Below are 22,305 nucleotides of genomic sequence, written 5' to 3'. Positions count from 1 at the left end.
TGTCTTCCCATGTGCTAAGCCCCGATATATGGGTCGAATAGCTATAATATAAGTCGATTTTGACTTCGGATTGACCTAAAACGAGGTGGAAAGTCAACGCCAAGACTTTGACTGTTGCACTATATACGGCCAATCCATGAAGGGTTTTTGATGTATGCAGACGATTGTTCTGGGTGCTCCATCTCGGGTTCCTTGTTCGTCTCTTGCCATGGGGGGTAAGAAGGCCAACAAATGCCTTTCCGGATTCACAGAGAAAGACAGTGAGGTTCTTTTCGTTTCCTTCTCCAAATCTCTATACCTCTGGCTTGGTTTGTTGTTAATGTGTCTGCCTTCTTTTGATTTTATCTAACCTGGCTACCTCATTCGGCTCAGATTTTAATTCGGATCGTGAAAACAGCGCAAGGCCGCAAAATCAGGGGTTCTAAAGGCGATTGGAAGGAATTTCTTAACGCGACAGACAGAAAGCTTGGTGCTGCTGTTAGCGACCCTGGGAAACGGTCCTGGGAAACTCTTGCCGCTTTCGTGCAAACTTTCACAGCTGAAGATGACATCCAGGTTTTCTCGTCATCAGGAAAACGCTTGATTTCAATTTCTTGAACTGACAAGTTGGGAAGTTTTGGAATCGGTGTCTGCTTTCTCATCTTCTTATTACATTAATGATGAACGGATAAGCTTCTAACAATGTGACTGACCATCAAATTGCAGATGGTCAGGCAGATCAAAAGTTGGGAGAAACGATGCAGGAAGATTGAACAGATAGAGTCACAAGGGCTTTGGGGAGAATCTGCGGAACAGGTGAAGTTAAATCAGTAATGCGTCTTTGTCAACATGGGGCAGTCAGATCTGGCCACTTCATCAAAAGATCTACTGTTCATCTTGATTCTCATTGTTTACTTATTGTTGCTGCCAGTGCAGGGGTTGGTTGAGTTAACACATCAGCATGGACGGTATAAAGAATCTTATACATTTCCATCGTACAGTGAGGTTCCCATCGATGCACTCTACCCTTATAGCTGGTTGCATAGATCAGTTTTTCTTATAAAGCTAAAACTCGAACATCCGTAAGGCAGTAGTTTCTATTTTGGTATCGAAATTTTAGTATGGGTGGATTGTAAATTTAAATTTCAATGTGCCCTTATTGGAATTGCTTTTCAAGTTTGAAATGAAGTGTCAAAGTCGCTAAAGATAGAGTATTTCATCTCTCTAGCTCTATTTCAAATTGGACTGTTGGACTTGAATGGGTTTTTAGTAATCTCGTTTCTATTAAGCGTGTCAACTTAGTGTTCAGATAACTAAATATGGAGTACTGTATCCCTCTAAAGGCTGTGTTGCATGCAGGACTAATGTTTCATGGTCTCACATGGCTTTCAATTTTTTGTTAAAGTTCGAGCATGGCTGAGGTTATCTGTTGCTTATAATTTTAGTTTTAAAGCTGGTGCTGAGAGTATGGAATGCTACAAAAAACTGTTGCTATTATGGTTAAAGCATAAATCTATATGTCATGAATTGTCTAAACTCATAGCTCAACACATGTCAATTGTAATATCAACTTTTGAGGTGCCCAAGAACTTGATTCTCATCTAGCTATACAACACAAACGTACTCAGGATGAGGAGTCTTCTATGTGACAGCCTATCGTGTGGTATTTCATGAAAAGAGATCTGGAACCAAAGAGGAGCATGGTCAGAATGCATAAATGCATAATCTACCCACAAATTTGTTGTGAGAATGTCATAGTGTTGTAGGTTGATTCTGTACCAGCGATCCAATCGAGCTTGATAAGAAAACTGTGCATTATGATGGAAAGTAAAGCCTGGCAGCAAAGGATGTGATTCCTTCCAAAGATCAGCAAAACTGAATTGCAGCAGTAATTGAGACCAACTCTGCCTCTCAGAGGCCAGCATATGAGTGCGACTTGATGCATTGTCTCCCTGCTGAGGGGCATTGTTGAAATCACCACAAAGAAAAGAATGCGGCCTCCAGGGATATTGCTGCATATCATCCCAAAACCATACCTCTACTGCATGAGGATTGAGGTGCATACACTGAAGCAAATTCAAAGATTTATCTTGAATAAGACACTACACTGTGTATCATTGAAGGCAACAGTGGGCTGAAGATCGTGCTTAACTAAAAAGACCACTTCTAAAAAGGAATGCTGCCCAGCATAAAAAATATCATAACCAACAAAATGACCATGCTGTCTAGTGTACATGTGCTGATTATGTTTTGGTAAAGCAGCAAAGCCAACTCAAGTCTGCATATCCACCTCAGGGTCAGAACCTCTACCCTAAGGTGACAAAGGTGCCTGATGAGAGGGCAGCAAACCCACCACATTCTCTTCCAAAAAAGAGTGCGATTGGCGGTCACAGCAGCCCAAGTAATGCCAATACCTGAATTTTCTTCAGGGGTATGGCCATTAGAAGCGGTACCATTCCATGTGCGAGGAGGCAGAGGTCTCCGAGCTGTGACCGTTTTCCTCAGTGTTTGTCAAACTTCCTATAAGGTTTTTTCCTTGCCCTTAGATTGAGAATTGGAAGGCAACACAGTAGGAGCATTCACTGTAGAAGCCATCTCACTTGTTGATTATGTGGTCATAAGATGTGGATGCCACAATAGATAAAAGCTAGTATATTGTTGAATGTGCTTTAAATGCGTGTGAAATAGAAACTTTTTTTTTTTGGGGTAAATCCATGATTATATTATCAGCAAAATTTACATGATGGTCTCAAAAAAACAGAGAGCCTCAACAGGAAATCAAAAGCAAAGAGAAACTATTTCCAGGCATGGCTGAGGAAGATCTCCTTGATGGCAAGCATCATAGATAGATTGCCGTAGGGAGAGTCTGAAATATTCATAAGATTGCAAGAACGGATTCCCAAAATATCTCATGTTGTGATCCTGCCATATGGTCCAAAAAGCCCAATATCTGACCCAGTACAAAAATAAAGAGTAATGGACCAGGGTTGTAGGAAGTCTGCCAAAAAGCCAAAAATGTTTCCCAAAAGGAGAGTTAGGGAAACGAAGGCGAAGCGACATCGAAATTTTGCATATGAAGGTCTTAGTGCTGGAGCACATCCAAAACAAATGAGGCACCGTTTCAGAAGGGGCCATGCATCGAAGACAAGAAGCAGATGCAATCCTTCTCACAGGAACCTTATCTGTGAAATAGACACACACACACAGTCAACTTGCTAGAAGGATCACTACTACACATCTCTTTCCCACGCGATTTAGAAACATGGTCTAAATTTAGATGGAATTAGGAAAGCATCTACGGCGGGGGGGAATCTTGTTGGTTCATGCAACAATGGTATAAATGATGCTATACACGATAGTGTTATCCAAAGTTAGCCATGGAGAATTCAACATAATTTGAATTATACAAATATTAGACACATCATCACTAAATCATACATCCATTTAGAATAATTGTGAGAGTGCATGTTGAAGAGGACATGGATGGAGGTGGAGGTGGAGGATGGAGATGGAGCGCTTCGACACACCATCGACACACCATGGGATCGTTGTCGCCAAAATTTTGTTTAATATTAGTCCTCACAAAAGTCCTCTAGATATTGTCCATTTGAAGTATCTTATATGTTGATCACACTTTAATTTCCACCATCGTGATTTGTTGGTGATCTGCAGATGATCCTTATCATTCATGCATCTTTGTTTATCACTATTGATTTTCCGTCTTGGTCTAAAGCTAGTCCAAGAATTCACAAGTCGGTTTGTTTGTTTTTGTATTATTTTAAAAATCTGTCACCAAGTACATTGCAAGGAATTGCCACATGTTTTTGAGATGCTTGCACGTTGTCTTTTTTAATCTACAACAGAAGCATTGTTTGTCTTCCCTTTTAGTAATTATTAGTAACATCCAGGCATTTGCATTGTCTACTATTCTCCTTCTTTCTTCTTCCATGATTAGGTGCGTTTTTTTTCATAACTTGAAGACAAAGGCATATGAAGCACAAGCCTTTTTAGTCAAGATAAGTAGAGGATCTTTTCCATTAGGTGTATCCCAACATCTGGGATAACTGTTCGTAATGGTCTACTAACAGCATGGCAGACCAGAGCTTTGATTTGTTATAGGTTTAAGAGAAGACATCTGCAAGCTATGCTTTTTCTTTCCAAGATCCAACGTGCATCTCACATATTTGTAGCTCATGCTGATTTCAAATTCCTCTCATATGTTGTTATGTCTTTTTTAAAGGGATGGGTGATGATAGATTTGTGTAAAGGAGATGATCCAATCAGACAAGAAGAAATGCTTTCTATAGACTGTGAAATGGTGGTGTGCGAACATGGAGAGAGGGAGTTGGTGCGTGTATGTGTTGTAAATCGTGACTGTAAGGTAATTTCTTTCTCAGAAGGTACCTGCTGTTAGTGAAGACAAGTGTAGAATCCAGATTCAATGCAATACAAGTCCATGCCTTGTAAAGGAATAAAGTGCTATGAAGTTGAGGTCACATTGTGGATGCAGATGGTTTTAGATATGCTTGTAAAGCCAACCAAACCAGTGGTAGATTACTTGACTGCCATAACTGGCATATCTGAGGCAAATCTGGAAGGTGTAACATGCTTTTTTCCTGATGCACAGGTATATCCCCCCCCCCCCCTTCCCCCCTTCTCTCTCTCTGCTCCCCTTTTCTCCTTGTTCTTACAGGATATTTGTCCGTTTATTTCTTTCATTTCTTCTTGTGTGACTTCATTTTGTGATAACTTCATTTAATGAAGCACATTGCCGGCTATGATATTTTCTTTGCAGGCCCTTTACCTTGATGAAAACGTCCTGGTTCCCTCTTGCTCCCCCAAATCCCTCCCCCACCCCCCCTCCGCCCCTATCCTCTCATGTCCCCTCTCCTGCCCAATCCCATGGTCTTGAGCTTGCCAGATTTTTTCCTTTCCCTTTTGCCCAATCCTCCTTGCACATTTATTCCCTTACAATCTTTCCTGTTTGCATGTTGCACCCTCCTGAAAGTACCCAATACCTACTCACAACCAAATCATCGGAGCTCAATAATTGCAGACAGTAAAGATGGCCCTCTACAATTTAAGAGTACAAAACAGGAGTTTGTTGGAGATGGTGTCCTTCACCCCTCTTTTGGCTAAGTGGAATGTGATTAGTTAGCAAAGGGTGCATTGGCGCGATTTTCAGGACACATGGCAGCAGCTGCTTGGCCAACAGTGATATCAGAGCCTGTTTGCATGGTGGCGGTTAATGTGCGTGGTTGACACGTGGCACTGTCTGCCACTTTTTGGACCTGTTTGAGCAAGCGGAGATGTCACGATCCATGTGGTGTGGTGTGGCGGCCTTGAATTCTGCGACTTCACTGTAGAGTGTCGTGATCTGTGGTGTGATTTGAAGTGCGATGATTGGATGGCGGCTGCATGCACCGATAGTTGGCTGTCCTTGTTTGGCATGTGTGGACTTTAAGGCACTTTGGGCAGCTTTGATTTGCTGACCCCGTGCGGTTTGTTCACGTTGCCTTGGTTTGGTGCTACCTTTGATTTGGTTAGCACATTAAAATGGTGCTTCGGGGGTTGACCACAGGGGGGTGTTGGAGGTCGTGGCCTTTACCCTCTAAGTGCAAATGACCTGCAAGAAAATGTATGTTCAATCAAAGGACCCCCCTACAAAAAAGTGACCAGCCCAAAACAAAGGGCGAATGTCTGCAAATCTGTACAATGCAAGTCTGAGCTGAATCTATCCCAAATGTTGGTTGCATGCCACAAATTGCAAAGGACAAATAGCCCAAATCAAAGGGCAAATGCAAATAGAACCCAAATTTGGCAGTGCTAAGCAAAAATCAGTAAAATCTAACAAAAGCCCCAAATTTTGAGACAGCAAATGTGCCAAAAAGAGGAAAAATGTGGAAAAGCCTCAAATTTTGCTGGAATTTTGTAAATTTGACCAAATTTGCTTTATTGTTGGTTGAATGCCACTAATTTCAAAGGACAAATAGCCGAAATCAAAGGGCAAATGCAAATAGAACCCAAATCTGGCTGTGCCAAGCAAATATTAGCAAAATCTGACAAAAGCCCCAAATTTTGAGAGTGCAAATATGGCAAAAAGAGCGCAAATGTGGAAAAGCTCCAAATTTTGATGGAAATTTGGAAAATGTGACCAAATCTGTCACAATTTCTTGCCAAAGTCACGGGAAAACCCTAAATTTTAGATCAATCAGTCAAATGCCACTGCAATGAGTGCAAATGTAATAACTTGCAAATCTGAGAATATCTCGCAATTTGCAGTCAGTTTGGATGGACTCTTGGTTGTGTCGCGCACCTGCCCGTACAGGTCTGTACAACTGTACGTACGTCCAGATGGCATCCGTACAATTGTACGGACAGCTTGAAATGATGCAAGAAGGGGTCGTTAATGAAAAAACAGCTCAAAAATTTTCATAAAACATTGAAATCGGACTTGAAAAACCCAAAAAACAGCCATTGGACTGTTTTTTAGCTCAAAAAACAGGTTTTTGGCAACGAAATGAGGCACTAGACTGAGTTGGAGTAAAATGGCAGGTGGGAGCATGGTTCATTCGAGGGGCCCTCGCACTATTGACACGTGTAAAAAGAGGGATTGCCATCCCATAAGCACAAGTGAGCTTGGGGAGACCTTGGATATAGTAGCCTCTTCAGCCCTCCATAGTTATCCCTCTTGGGATTTTTTGGGAGGAGAGAGAGGCCCCAGCCTGGCTATGGGGCGGGTTTGGGATCTTGCGGTGCCAATACGGTATCAGAGCAGGTGTTACTTGCAAGATTGTGCTTTGATTTTGGCACGTCCATCGCATTTGTGACACTTGGCAGCGGCTTGGCTTATGAATTGTGATTCCACTGCGTTTGTACTTCCCCTTGGCCTGAGCTACTCGTGGTGTGTTTGGTGACAACTGGCCTTTTGTGGTTGGCCCTATTAGAAATTGACCAACAGAGGGTACACACATCAGAAGGCTGATAGAATAGCCTAGGAGCTCACACAATGTTGTGTGGGGTGTGGAATCACAAACTTCTTGAACTTATGTGCATAGAATCGATGCGCGGACTCATCAATAGACAATGAACTAGCTAGATAGAGAAACCACCAAAATAATATATTTCCGTCTAAAGCTATTGACACAATACAAAAGAGAGATGGATCCAGAGTCCCACCATTGGTGTGGTCCTCTGATCTTACCACAAGGTACTCCTCCTATCTGCTGGCTATCTCTAGGCTCGAGCTTGCGTGCTCCACCTCGAGATACCTTCCACCTTGCTGTCCAGCCTAGGGCCCTCAAACTTAGTTTGCAGCTATTGTATGCTCTCTTCTCCTCCAGTGATGAGGCCCAAGACAAGCTCCCTGCTGCTCCTTTCTGATGGGGCTTTTCTGCTGCTCCAAGTGATGGGTAATGGAGGCCCAAGTGCCCCCTTTTATAGGCCCAAAGGGCTCTGAGAAATGGCCGACCCAGCAGGAGGATGAACCGACCCCCTCTGGCCATCTTGGTTGGCTGGCCCAACCCTAACGAGCCGACCTGCTAGTCGGCCTGGTTGGCTGACTCAACCAGCCTTATATAAGGGCCCTAGCTAGGCTCCATATCTGATGGGCATGATACTTTTCACGCACCCCAAAATAGGTGGTATTGATTCATATCCGAATTATCGTGACCATCGAGTATGCTTACATTTGAGTAACACATCTCAAAGCGTGTTTTTTGATGATTGTGCATGACAGTTAGTGAAAAGCAGGGTTTATGGTGATTTTGATCATCCAAAGCATATCCGATGGGCATGGTACTTTGCATTTGACTCAACATATATGGTATTGACACATGTCTCTTAACAGTGGGTGAAAAACACGGTTTGTGACGACTTTGACCATTCAAAGCATATCCTATGGGCTAAATACTTTGTACACAATCCAGGCTCACTTATGAGTGTATGTTAATATTAGATTGCTGAAATGTTTTCCTCTATGTTCCTCAATGTTGTGGGTGCCATTAGTGCATGAAACCATGCATTTTAGGTCCCAAGAATGTGGACTTATATAGTAGGCATATAACTTTTGGTAAAAATAAAACAAGCACCTGGGGAAAATTTTGAATTGAAATATATTTGGAAAATTTTCCAAACGTTTGGAAACGCGTTTCCAAACGTATGGCAACTGGCTAGGTGCGAGAGTTGTGGGGCCGATTGGAACTGAGTACCTAATTTCATACTGTGCATTCATACTATCAAGGTCTTTCTCTTGTATCTCTAGCATAGGGGGCCCCTGAAGTGTCTAGATGGAGGTTTTCTTACTAAGAGCGTCAACGACAGGATTGTTCTTGCCAGAGGTATTCAATCATAGCCCCAAACTGTTGAAAATGCTGACTCCATCTACATTGCTGATTACTCTAGTGCGAGCTTGGTATTGTTTGAAGTCATTTATTTGCACACATCCTTTAAGTGCTGCTCCGCTCCAGCTGAAAAAATAAGGATATCATCCAGAAAGATGAATAAACACACTCCTATGTATTAAGCAAATATCCATGACATCATTTTAGTGATGCATTCTTGAGACCAAAATGGCATAAACACGAACTTGTAGTGAGCTCGTTTTGTCCTGAACATTGTCTTTGGTATGTTAGCACCGAAAACATGGACTTGATGGACGCCACTATTGAGGTCTATCTTGGAAATCGTTCTGTCTCTCCAAAATGTACTCAATGCCACGAATGGTGATAAAGAGGGTCTAATGAACATAGCCTGCAGTAACTGAGACAACTGCTGTTTTCAACTCCCCCTTCATAGATTTGGAAAGTTAATAAGGAAACTTACTTGGTGGGGTGGAGTCTGAAATCAAGTTGGTCCGATGGTCTATGGAGTGGAAGTTGAGGTGACAGGGGACAACCCAGGGTAGAGTACCTCTTATTGACTCCCAAGTACATTCAATTTAGAGGGACAAGTCAAGGCTGATAACCTTTATTGACTCAACAAACACATATAGAGCTAAGCATCATCTATCTTTTCAGAGAGGAATAGATCATGCAACATAGCAGATGAAGCTTCCTGCTCAGGTCCAGTAGATATAGCATAAATATTCTTGAGCTTGTCCAAGTTCTCCTTAGCTGAAGCAGTGAGGTCAAGTTGATGAAGCAATTTGTTGACCAATCTAACACCAATAAGCGCTAATGCTTTGTCGTTCTGCTTATCCCAAGCTGAAGGTAGAGTTGATGAGTCTTCACCACAAGGACGCGGCTCCATAGTGTCCAACTAGGCAACAAGCTGAAAATAGATAACCAGCAAATAGAGGGGCTGGTCTAAGGCTCTGAAATGGATCAGCAGCCTTCACAAATGCAAGGCAGTTGAAGAAAAACGTGTCTAGCGGCTAGTCGATGACCTTTGGGTCTAGCCATGGCAAGGGTGAATATGATGGATGCGGTGTTGTTATTAGGCAAGCTCTATTTAAACACCAATTAGCATGCCCTCAAGAAAAACTCAATGATGCCCATGATGCTGTAGCATGGCTTACAACCAACCTCTCCACAGGCGCGTATTCAACATACAATAAACAAAGCCTTATGAATACTATAGTACGCAGAGTGTTCCATGAAGTGAAAGTGGATGAAGTGCAAAGGAGAAGCCGGCACGATTGCGAGAAAATTAAAGGAGTTCGTGGTCTGCACAACATATGGGGCCTTTCAAACAACCAACTGATTATAACAAGAAAACTTTCTTGTTTTTGCAGTGCGTGCATCATAGGGAATCATGACGATTGTGATGAGAACATTTCAACTGTGAAGACATGGGAGCGAGTTCAAGTTTTCCCTCTACGTTCAGATGGAGTGACAAAAAATCGAGAGACAAACGACTGCCACAGTTTGGGGAGAGTTTCAATGACCTCACTGAGTGTTTGGAAGAGGGGGATAACTGTGCAGTTGTCGCAGCATATGGAGAGAACGAGAAGATGACCCATACGTTCTGTTGTAGTGCACAAAACCTAAGCACAAGGTTGAGGAAACATTTAAGGATAATTGAGGAACAACCTATGAGAAGTGGAATGTAGTAGTCGGAGCTTTTTGATTAAAATGAAAATGTTTAGACTTCACAAGCAGTTGTAGCTTGAATGAAGAGATTTTGGACTACTTTTTGATTAGCCTTCTCCTTTAGTGCTAGCCTTCATCATGGCTAAGTCTGCCCTTCACCTCCGGAGTGTCGACAAAAACTCAGTACGAAGACTTTGTATAAATGGATGCTCAAGTATGTGTGGGTGTGTGGATTTGTATGTGTGTGAGCATATTTTTATACTATGGTCTACACCTACTGTTGGGCGCTGATGACGTCAGTGGGGATGTCATAGTAGCTAGTCCCTGCTATGCATGAGGGAGTTTATGGTTTTCAACCTTGTGAGTGACTATCATGAGATTGAATCTGCACTATGTTGTGTTTTTAGAGGATGAGTTTGGGAATGTTCTTGGATTCATCTAGCTATAGGTACTACTGTATGTTGTCTTGCGTCAGCTTGGCATTCATAAATACTGGCCATTGCTTAAACTTTCTCTTGGTCATGAACAAACTTGCTATGACTTGCTAGAGCTTGGTTCTGCAACAGCAACCCTAGAACACCTTGAAAATGCGAGCAGGAGCTCCTAAACTGGTCGAAAATGCTGCCAAATAGGTCATAAATCTGCAACCAATGTGCATGGATGGGCTGCTCCACTGTAGGCGGCCTGGAAACCCTATAAACGGGAATGAAAATGCTCTAAAATGGCTCAAATTTCCACACGTGCTGCTCCTAATAGACCCAAACCAAGGCGGCTATGCAGCAGCAGCCTCGGAATGGCTCGAAAGTGCCTTCAATGACCTCAAACTTCTGCAAACGATGTCCACGGTTGGTCGGCTTTTAAAGGTTTAGTTGCACTGCCCTCTGAGTGATTAGAGGCTGGTTTCAATCTGTGTGTCAACACATGACAATGTTGCAGACATCTTCACTAGAGCACTTCCACGTGAGAAGTTTGAGGCATTTCGCAGTGCCCTGAACTTATCTCCTTTTGGTGATTGATCATTTCCTTGTACATGACATTGGCACTGCAAGGGGGTGTTAGAATTATGAATAAATTCTAGGCAGTGACCAATGTAAAGTCAATAAGTGGGTTAGGGACACTTTTTCCTCATTTAGAGGTTTTCCCCCCTAACCTAGTTAGTTCACTAACTACGGTTAGTGAAGGATAAGGTTTGTCACTTAGACAAAACCTTATCCCCCCTTTGTATTGCTTTACTTCATTCTATTGCATATTTGACGTTCTGCTCCCTCTCTGTTGCTTCCCGCTCTCTCACATTTCTATCAGTGCATCTATTGAGATCCTCACTATCCCAAGCTTTGTTGGATCTAGCTCCGGTACTATGAGGGAATCAAATGCCAAATCTATCATGCCCACTTGTGTCTCTCCTGTGCACGCATTGGTATCACCACGGAGGAGGATGTCTCCCTACTTGGAGAACTCCGTGATGTCATCATATATCAGCTCATTTGGGTTGCTGTAGTGACCTCATGCGCGTTGGATGATGTATTTGGGGGGGAAATAGCATATTGCCATGTAGATCAGCCGTGCATCCAATAGCTAGACTCGTATCCACATATGTCGTGCATGCTGCTCTCTCCATATCACTGATATAAGTGGTCTAAACTTTGATTTGAAGAGAACTGCTACTACTTTCGAGCCCCTTATCCCGATGTCTCTCCTCATCTCTCTCTTATGTGCTGACTCCCAGGTGTATCATTGTGGGCAGCCCCCTCTCAGGGCTCTCATGTGTCTCAATGTAGAAAATCACGTCTCTGTCAGTGTAGGTTTTTGAGAAACCGCTTGGGTCACACGAGAGAGTGCCATTACAATTCCACACTGCCATCTTCTGCTCTCATCTTGGGATTCAGACACCGCCATGTGCTATAGGCAGCAATAGGATGCCCATTTCCCTTCCTGTCTTGCTGCCATTACCCTTACCATCCCTCCCTCATGTGCTCTTGCTGTAGGATTGTGAGATCATCATATGAGAAAATAGATTTTGTGCCCTTCAATGCTGCCCTCATGCTCATGAGAGTGGATCTATCTGTGGCTGTCTGTAGTTTGACTACCATTGGCCTCATTGGTGCATCTGCCTTACCCACACTCGAAGCTGCTTTACAATTAAGATCGACCCCCATCTTGGCAAATAAGGCTTTGGCATCTACCATGAGGGTGTTACCTACTGTTCGGCCTCTAACCAGCACTTCAATGCTTTGCTGCTACACCTCTTTTCTTTCTCCAAAGTTTCGGATATGAGCTCCTTTTGGGTGCTACTATGTCTTTTCTGACCACTTCTTTCCATGCAACAATCTCTGGTTTCCCCTTCGTGATGTTCTGCATGAACTCAGCATGTTTCCCTTGCATGGTTGCTTGCAAATCAGCCATTTCTTTTTTGGGCTTCTCATTCTCAGATGTCAACTCATCAGTGATCTTGCATCCCCCTTCCGGTGTCCCCTTAGTGTCTTTGAGCTGCTATATCTCAGTAGACATGGCTTGTATTTTATAAAGCCCTCCTCATCTCGAAGGCTTTATTGACTTTGTTACTAACGTTTGGAGTCATCTCCTGCTTGATAGAGCTTACTTGAGTTGCGATCATTTCCTTCATTGTGGATATGAATTGGGGTGTTGGTGGAGATCAAGTGCATTTGTGCAACACTTCTTGAATAATCTGCTGCTTGCCTTTCCCTTGCATATCATTTTTTTTCCTTTCTAGAGCTGCAATTCTAAGCTTGAGCTCACGTATTTCCTGCTGCAAATAGTTAATGTGCTCTTGCGGGTCTATCATGCTTACCATTTTTTTCTGATGTAGATATGTCTTTCCATATAGAGAGGACGTCTTTGAGAAGACGTACCGGGGAGGGGAGGCTGCAATATCAAGTAGAAGGGCTTACTTGGGGTTGAAGCAAAAGTCTTTGTTTTTGGGAACTCCATGTTTGCTGGCGTGTATAAGTGAGAAGCCCCTTTGCTGGTATTAACCCCCAAGCTAGGCTAGGGGTTCATCCCAGCCTGGGGTGATTCAGCTTGTAGCTGAAACCTGGAACTGGCTGTACAGATGAAAGGCGCTGTTGAAGTATGGTGACCTGGTAGTACGTTGAACGATGACTGCTTGTACGGCCTGGCTGTTTGGAATGTATGGAGGAACGGAGTTACGTGCTACGTACGGCGTTGTTGCTGTACGACGACCTAGTTGTATGATGACCTGGTAGTACAACTGAACGGCGACTGCTTGTACGGGATATATGGAGGTATGGAGAGAGGTACGTACGTACGGAGCTACGTACAGAGGTACGGGCTAGATACGGGGCGTATGGAGCTACTTACAGAGAGACAGAGAGAGAGAGAGAGAGAGAGAGAGAGAGAGAGAGAGAGAGAGAGAGAGAGAGAGGAGGGAGGGAGGGAGGGAGGGACATACATTTTGTTTAAATAGAGGCATGTTATGAATTATAAGAAATGGAAACAGTGGAACTTGAAACTTGGAGAGATTTAATGACTCGCTTTTCTTCTTATGTAGAAAGCAGTATTGGATTTGTTGACTCCAAGCACTATCTTGGTGGGGCACAGCTTGCATCATGACTTGAAAGGTACAGTTTTTAATGTAAATGTCATATTATTATACAGTAGGTGAGTTTTCAATGAATCATTCCTAACTTGGAAGTGGCCTTGATGATTTACAGCGTTGAAGATCGACCATCAAAGGGTTATAGATATATCATTGATGTTTAAGTATTGCAATAAACCTGAGAGCTATATTGCTGGGCTCAATGATCTTTGTAAGGTATTTTGCATGAAAGACCAATAGTATGAATCTTTTTCATATCGTAAATTGTCACCAACTAGAGAGGGAATTGAAAAAATTACTCGTAGTAAAGTTAAGTGGTTTCATATTACGCTTTTTGTTGATATGCTGGCGCTTGTAGTAAATTTTATTTGTAGGCTTTTTGTTGCTTCATTGTGCCAAAGTATCAAAGAATGCACATACGTTTTGAACACAACATTTGAAATAGCATTTGTTCATTGTGTGTAGTTTAAAGTGATGTGTAAAGAGGTAAGGAGATGTCAAGTCATGCTTAGGACATGTAGATCCTTGGAGTTTTTATCGTATTGTACTAAAAAGTCGACGGTTAGCACCACTGAGAGCAGCCCCACTGAGTCGTGCGGGGGCATCACACTAGAGCTTGCCATCCAATGCACTAGGAGACCCCAACCTCCATGACAGCAGACCCCCTTTGGAGAATGGATCCAAATATTCTACTATTTCTCATAGACGATCGATCCAGAGGATCTAGACAGCCTCCTTGTTGATGTCTTGGATTACCCCATGGCTGACATTCTACATGCCCATTGACTTTGATGATGGACCCCAATAGTTGCCCCTACTTACACGGAGCTTGTCCTTTGGTTCTTGTCCCTGTATTGTATCTAGTTTCAGGTTTTTCTTACTTGGTTCTTTCCATGATGAGACAAACTATCAATATCATTGTAACACTTTGGTCTTATTGGCCATTTTGGCTTCTTGTAGACGTTTAATATCATTTTCTTTCTTTCTTTCTCAAACCAATGCGACAGGGGAGACACACTTCTTCCATGGCAATCTGCAGTGTGTATGTGAGGTGAGTCAGTAAGTAACTCGAAATTCTCTATTTAGAATGCCTAGAGTTGTTGCAGTGTAGAGACTGAGGTTTGATCAACATTCGCTTGCCATAAGTCATCCTGGATAATTGAGTGGATCCCTTGCTGAATCAGGAGCAGCAGTGACTGGTTCTTGAGTATTGGAATAGAGGAGGTTGGTCTATGTCATTCCATGGGAGTGAAACCATTTGGTCATGGGTGCATACAAGGTCTTCTCATCCCCCTATACTAAATTTATGGACAAGGGAAATGCCATCTTGAAGCCTATGTTTGCTTGCCTCCATCTTCTCACATTGATGAGCATGGTCAATCTAATTGATGATCTAGAAAGAGACGTTGTGTGCATAAGTTTAATGCAAATTTTGCTTGCGCTATGCTATGGGGTGGGCTGCTTGCTTCAAATGAGATGTGCAAGCATCATGGCCTGTAGCACTAATCCATTCCATTGGCCATCTCATAGGTATGTTTGGTAAAATTCGCTTGAGCCTTGCATACCATGCTGTAGGGCATAGTAGGGGATCAAAGAGGTAGAATCTCATTTGCAGATGCTGAAAGTTGGCTTTGAAGCTCTCTGTTTCCATCCTGATTCCTTGCCATCATTGCATGTCCTCTTGTAAGTTGTGCCTGGCGAAGCTCATGTAGGTCACTATCAGTCAAGAACTGTTTCAGCTCAGCCATCAATTTAAATACCCAGAAAATGTAGGCAAATGTCATCCTGCTTCAGCATGTATCCACTTGCTTGGTACTATTTCTTTTTGTTTTTCAATAGTATGCTTATTAAGAAATGAAATGTTTTCCTACTGTTCAGTTACGGACAATGGGGACTAGGTCTAGCATTTGAGGGTGGACCCCCTTGCTTGGGGTTATGGGCATTAGTGACCCACAAGAGTGATGGCCTCTCTTTGAGAGGGACATCTGGAAACCACACCCCACATGGGACCAATCAAATGCACAGATTGCATACTGACCTAGGAACCATTCAAGAGAATATTCCCTGAGCTTTGGGTGTGGGCCTGGTAGCATGCCAAGAGTAATGGAGATACAAGATAAGACGACGAACAAGTGAGCTCAGTATGGCTCAATTATGACCTTAGAGTACGTCAATAGATAGTCCAAGCTGTTAGGAACCCGTGGGTGTGATTAGAATTGAATTCTGACAACTTTGAAATTTTAGGGTTTTTGGGAGTGTCACGTGGCAGCTGACACGTGGCAGACTGCCACATGGAATCTGAGCTGGCAGGTCAGTCCACCTGTCCCACACATGTGGCAGCATGCATGGCAAGTGGCAGGGCATGCATGCCAAGTGTCTGGCCCCAAATCTGGTAGATTTGGGGTAGGTTGTGGGCTGTCCTCTTTGGGATTGCAGCCCACCAAAAATCTGGGACAAGTATCCACCTTCCACTCTAAGCCTTGGGGGGGGGGGGGGGGCTGAGCCTTTAAAAGAAGGCCTCTCCCCTTCATTCCCTACATGAAAAATTCGTCACTTTTCTTCTCCCTCCCTTCGGTTGATGCAACAGAACCTCTCCAGCTCCTTGGGTGCAGCCAGCTTCTCCCCAGGCCATTCTCTCACTTTAGCAGCACTTTCTCTCTCTACAGCAGCACACACACTCTCTCTACAGTTCCAGCCCCTCCTCTCCAAAAATCTGCCCCCTCTCAGCTCTTCTGGAACAGCAGCAGCATCCTCTCTCCTTCTCCTAGCCTAGAGCCACAGCCCCTTTCTCTCTCCTGCTGCAGTCTTTCTCTCTCTACTGCAGAATTTCTCTCTCTACTGTTCCAGCCCATTCCCTTTGCAGAAATCTGCCTTTCTGTGCACCTCTGGAACAGCAGCAGCTCCTCTCTTACATCCCCTCCCTTGGGATCAGCATTGGCACTCTCTCTCTACAGCTATCATTCCATAAAAGCTTTCTCTCTCTAGCCTATAGGCTGTTTTTCTAATCTGTTCTCATTCCAGCCCCATTTCCACACTCTCCTCACCCAAGGTAGCTTCAAAGGCATCAAGGACTTCATCTACAAAAGGGTCAAGTCACGAAGGGAGTCTGTATTGTCAAGTTTATCTCATTTACAGCACTATTTCATGTTGTTTCCACTATCTTTCTAGAAACTAGTGCTTGCCTCTAATGTTGGATGTAAGTGGTGATTGTTGCAAGCTTCTTCCTTGTGGATTGGGCAAGCCAAGAGTTGAAACCTGAGCTTGGAGTCTTCCTTTTTGTTGTCTACCTTGCACATATGCTCTTGAGTCTTGTATCTAGGTCCTAGGTTTTCACTGAGTTCATCAGTTTGGAAGGTGCATTGCACCTTGGTCTTGTATCTCCATTTTCAAGAATAAAGTGAGCCTGGATAAGGGAAGGGGCGTCTTGGCCCCTCAATCATATTGCAATATCCAATGATGTCACTTTGTGTTTAAGCTGTATAAGTCTTAATTCCAGCTTAATTGCAAACTCTTAAGTTCAAGTATATGTGTTTGGCAACTTGCAATCATTTCATTCAAACGCCTTTGCAAAATCCGTTGTCTGAATTGATAGAAAGCACCGAGTAGTTTACAGCAAACCCAAGAAGAAGGGCAAACTGCAAAAAGCCAGGGCATTTTCATTAGTGATAATTTCAAAGTAGAAGAAGGGGGAATCTGTCACTTTGGTTATATATTCAAGCGTTCCAATACAAATAACTATGATGCTTCAGCCAACCTTGTGGCTGAAAAATGTACTTTTCTTGTGAAGGTGCATCACTCACTTAAAGTTTAGATGTGTTTGGTACTTTTATACTGGTGCATCTAGGCACATTACCTCTCAGAGGGAGTGATTTGCAGATTTACAGCCTGTTCCTTTTGGCAAGGTGTCTTGAGCCAACGATGCTTCTTTCCCATTAGAGGTGTTGTGAAGATAATGCTGTGGTTAGTTGATTTGTGTCTCCAGACATACTTTATGTTGCCACAAAATTTCCTCTCTTGGAAAAAGAGGTTATGTTATCACTTTGAGGATGGCAAGTGCTTAGTCAAGGACCCTGAAAATACTTATGAGATGGTCACTCCCCCACTCCCAGCTTGTACCAGGGGTTATGAAAGAGGCGGAGTTGTGGCATGCTACATTTGAGGACGTGAACTTTGGAAGTTTAAGTACTGCAGAGATAAAACAAGGTACTGAATATGCCTTTGCTAGAGTAACCTTCCAGACATGTGTGAGGGATTCATTGGAATGCTTTTCCAAGGGATGGATCAGTCAGAGCAGATAGAGAAATGCAGCTCATTCACAATGATGGGTCCACCATCACTTGGCAAGCACCTTTATTTTGAGACCTTTATTGGTAACTACACTAGATTTGCTTGGATGTATTGTTTAAAATGTAAAATTTAGGTATTTATGTGTTTTCAGTATTTTGTTGTAAATGAAGTAGGTTGCAAATCCTCTTTATGGATCAAGGGGCTCTGATTGCTTTAAGGCATACTTGGATTAGAAAGATATTAATCATGAGTGTACAGTGCCATGCATGCAGCACAGCTCATCAAATTGTTGTTGCTAAGAGAAAGAATAGGTCTCTGATGGAGATGGTCAGATGCATGATCAAAGCAAAGGGGTTGCCACGGCAGAGGCAATCATGTCTGCTGCACATGTTTAAAGCCCCACAAAATCTTTGAAGAGCATCACGTCTTTAAGGCATGGTATAATATGAAACCCAATGTAGACTACTTTATGTCCTTTGGATCCTTAGCCTATGCACATGTGCCTCATCAGATGAGAGGAAAATTGGATGATAAAGTTGTGAAGTGCAATTTTTGTTGGCTATAGCAATGAGAGCAAAGGTTACTGCCTCTAAATTTTTTTCTGACAAACGATTTGTGTCAGTAGAGATGCTGTGTTTGCTGAAAACTCAGATTAGTCCATGATTGAGTTTGAAAATAGCTGCAGAGAGAGTTCACATGATGTGTTTGTATGATTGACAGTGGACAACTGTTAAGAATAGCGAGTGGAAAATAAGCAAATGCAGCATGAACAACAACATGTGCATGCCCCAGATTAGGTCAATGATCAGCCCAATATTTAGGATGATGTGGAACAAATCATAAGGAAGAGAGTACGGCAACTTAGAAAGCTAGATCAGTCCTGAAGTGGCTGATACAAAGTCTCCGAGAGAGTAAGTTTATAATTCCTCACTAGCAGGATAAGGTATGGTTCTAGAAGTTGTGGTGAATGCACACGTTGTGGATCAGCTTGGATGTGCAACTTATGTGATGAAGATGCACTTGACAGCTTTGGGGGTGCTCAAGAGAGTGAGCATTGGATGAGTGCCATGTGGGCTTGGAATTAATTTATAAAATGACACATGGGGCTTGATAGGCACAAGGCAAGGCTAGTTGCTAAATGATGTTCCTAGATAGACTGTGATGAGACCTTTGTACCTATGTCTAGGATGACAACCAGCAGGCGCGTTAAGCATTGGCCTCTCATCACTTTTTTTTGTAATATAATGATCACCCAAAAAAAAAGTGTGCGCGTTCACACGCATGCATGCATGCAGACACCTAGACACACATATAGCCCGGGAACCCACCTTAGCGCTGTGAAGCCTAGGTGGGAAAAGGTGACCAACAATGTTGTAGGAGCCCTCTGTCGACAGCAGATGGGGAGCGGTGGTGTAACCAACAGGACCAGCCACAGGGCTGGTATGAGGGAGCGTGTGTGCCGAAGACGCCCCCAGCTCCTAGCTTCAGAAAGGAAGGGAAAGTAGTAAGGAGGCCCTCAAAAATGGTTTGCAGCAGTGCCTAAAATGGGCAAAGGGACCATAGGAGACTGACACGGCGGCCAGAGGGAGCAGAGGCAGGACGGGATGCAGCTTCAGCCTGCATAGAGTGATCTTGCGTGGCATGTCGCCTATTGGATTACGCTCTTGGGGCTGTTGCAGCCTATAGAGTGCCGTTTGCAGTCTGCATTGGAGATGAGTAAGCAAGGCCTTAGGCCTTAATGGTACTAAGCTTGGCCCAAGGTGGTTCAACCGCTAGAATCCATTTTTTGAGCTTCAAGTTGAGCTATCTGGTTCCTCCTGTAGGCTCTGAATCTTGCCATTTAGTTCATCCATGAGCCTTGAAATCCGAAATCACAATCACAAAGCAGTAGAGTGTGCACCTTACACCGTCCCAAATTGGGATTTTCACTTACTCGAAAAATTGTGTTTGCTGGGTGTGCTCCTCAGTAAAAGAGCTTCAAACCTGGAGATTGTTCGAGATGCACCTTCTCCAGGCCTCCATTAGGAAGGCAAACTTCATGTCCATCTAAAGTACTGGATTGTGCAGCTAATGCAATAACTTTTATGATAGCTTGTTATTCTTGCTTTAGAAGAAGCGAATGTTTTCTAGTGGTCAAATTCTTCTGCTTATGCATGGCTTTTTGACATTAGTTTGGATTTTATACTTGCCCAAAGGGCCATTGGAATTATAGACTTTGATGACCCACTTTGTTCCAATAAGTTTGCGTTGGGATGCTAGATCACATATTTTGTTATTGAGTATTGATTCGATTTGAATCTCATGGTTTCCTCTTAGTGGAAGTTTCCCCTCTGTTTCATGTTTGTAGCTCCTGATTGTCATTCTGGATATAATCACTCCATATTACATTCTTCATGCATTTTGTAATGGTTGTGTTGTATCATGCAGGCAGTATTAGGGTACCAGTTTAGAGAAGACGGTGAGCCTCATAATTGCCTCGATGATGCTATTATACCGATGCGAATTGTTCTTCATACTTTAGAACATGGATTGAAAAGCCCCATCGACGTTTCAATAAAAATGGTGTGCTCTTGATGTTTGACATTCTGTTGGCATGGTTTTTTCTGATGTCATGCATTCCTTGAAGTTGTATTAGCTCACTTTTCATAACTGCATTTTGCTCTCTGGAATAGCTAGATGAAGGGCAGCTTTCTAAGCTATATTTTCATAGCATTCCAAGATCAGTGTCTGTGAATGACTTGCAAGAGATTCTTCCAAGAAACTTTTCTTGTGAAATAGAGGTAAAATTTCTGGAGGTCATAATCGTGAGTTTGTATTTGGTGGTTATGAGCTCATGAAAGAAACAACTTACCAGAGTCATTATGCTTACAGGCTATATCTTGGATGAAGCACAAATTTGGAACAACCTACGCTGTGTTTGGATCCAGTGATGAGGCGAACAAAGCATTCAAGGAATTGAAGGGCCAGCTGGGAAAGGTAGGTACTGAGTTATGGGTAATTTGCAAATCGTTTATACAGCAATACACCAAGCTGTTTTAACACCGAAGTTTTTGAATTTTCTTTTTTCTGGGGGGGTGGGGGTTACTCAATAGGACTCCTATGGAAGGCCACAGAAGCTTGTCTCCTTTTCTGTTTTATCTAAGCTTGGAAAATTGGAGCAAGTATTAATCAAGGTGCGGAAAATGTCAAGTGATGATCCTGATAATGGGGATGGACGATTGGAGGCAGAAGGTGACAGTAATGCGGAAAAAACAAAAACTTCAGAATGTGTAACAGGTCGGAAAAGGTCAAAGAAAATGATTGAAACCTCAGAGGTTGATGTTGAGAGTGAAAAAGGTGTTTGTTGCTCCCATCTTGATGAGTTGGAAACCTTGCGACGGCAAGTGAGAGAGAGGGATGGAGAGATACAGTCCTTACAAAGAATAATCGTGGCTTTAACTCGGAGGGAAGGTTTGTGATTGCTTTTGTTGTAAGTTTATATCTGAGAAAACAATTCAATTTTTTTGAAAGTTTATTGGTGTAAATATTGCCCTCTGATGACTATTCACTATGATTTGCCTATGAACACATTGGCCTGATATCTATCTACAGTACTTCTTGCCTCGGTACTTAATAGTTGCTTGCATATTCTCTTGCATAAATTATTGTGTCGCTATTTGACTGTGTAAATGTAGTATCCTTGATATCTAGACAGCTTCATTACAGCCATTGGCTGATGTAGTTAACTTTTGTGTGAATTTTCTTTCGTATGCTAACAAAATTTTCTTGGATGGGGCATGTGTGTCACGTAAGCTTGGAAGTACATTGGAGATAGGATAGGCTTGACTCAAGAAAAATAAGAACATGTGAAGGATACATGGACAAAGGGGATATGTTAAATCCAATAAGCAAATATGCCACGTAGATAACCTCAGGTTAAGTACAAGAATGACGACATGTGAGAATATATCAAAGAGGAAATTTTGGCCTTGTCTTGGGAACGATGTCCAAAAGTATGGAGAGATAATTGCAATCAATAGCTCTAGTGGGTCTAGTCGTATGGCAAAATTCAACAAAAACAAGTGGTGGATACACAACTCTCCACGCTTGCTCTAACCTTGTATGCTCTAAGGAGAGCCAATAATGCTATATGGGAAAATAGGCCACAATGACCATGGAAATAGAAGATAGATCTTCATTCTAGGTTTTTTAGTTGTCATATTTGCTTGTGGGATGAACATATCCTTTTGTCGAGGTGTTGTGCAAGTTTCACCTTTTGAAGTTTTCATCCATGTTGCGGCTTGCTGGTTTTGCAATAATTCTTTATATCTTTAGTGGTGTGTTGCCCTATCAGCTAGATTTAGATGCTTGTTTGGGAGAGACTAAAATGAAATAGTTTAGTCTTCACAAACAAGCAGTTGTAGCTTGAATGAAGAGATGTTGGAATACCTT

The 22,305-nt window shown here is 42.7% G+C and overlaps 1 protein-coding gene across 2 annotated transcripts; it reads left to right on the top strand.

The window, feature by feature from the left end:
• The first annotated feature begins 58 nt into the window (after nt 1–58).
• Nucleotides 59–21,439, top strand: LOC147890573 (small RNA degrading nuclease 1-like). 2 transcript variants are annotated; one of them, XM_087390499.1, is made up of 12 exons: nt 59–265; nt 373–555; nt 706–795; nt 916–984; nt 4,220–4,360; nt 4,490–4,606; nt 13,540–13,609; nt 13,703–13,803; nt 20,302–20,436; nt 20,547–20,654; nt 20,746–20,850; nt 20,967–21,438. In XM_087390499.1, the coding sequence occupies exons 1-12, from the start codon at nt 155–157 to the stop codon at nt 21,330–21,332; spliced, it is 1,596 nt and encodes a 531-aa protein (XP_087246625.1). In that variant the 5' UTR covers nt 59–154; the 3' UTR covers nt 21,333–21,438. The 2 variants fall into 2 exon arrangements, with proteins under 2 accessions (XP_087246625.1, XP_087246626.1); XM_087390500.1 differs by lacking the exons at nt 4,220–4,360; nt 4,490–4,606 and having other exon boundaries at nt 20,967–21,439.
• Nucleotides 21,440–22,305: the final 866 nt, after the last annotated feature.

Source organism: Dipteris shenzhenensis, chromosome 19 (genome assembly GCF_047967505.1).
Source record: "Dipteris shenzhenensis isolate YYH24624 ecotype China chromosome 19, Dip_SZ_1.0, whole genome shotgun sequence".
Lineage (NCBI taxonomy): Eukaryota > Viridiplantae > Streptophyta > Polypodiopsida > Gleicheniales > Dipteridaceae > Dipteris > Dipteris shenzhenensis.
Note: the sequence above shows the minus strand (reverse complement) of the source record. Positions and strands in the feature narration are given on the sequence as shown.

Coding starts and splice junctions, on each gene's coding strand:
- LOC147890573 (XM_087390499.1), top strand. CDS start 155: ATGCAGACGATTGTTCTGGGTGCTCCATCTCGGGTTCCTTGTTCGTCT. Junction 13,804..20,301: donor GGCTCAATGATCTTTGTAAG/GTATTTTGCATG, acceptor TGTATCATGCAG/GCAGTATTAGGGTACCAGTT. Junction 20,655..20,745: donor ACTTTTCTTGTGAAATAGAG/GTAAAATTTCTG, acceptor TTATGCTTACAG/GCTATATCTTGGATGAAGCA.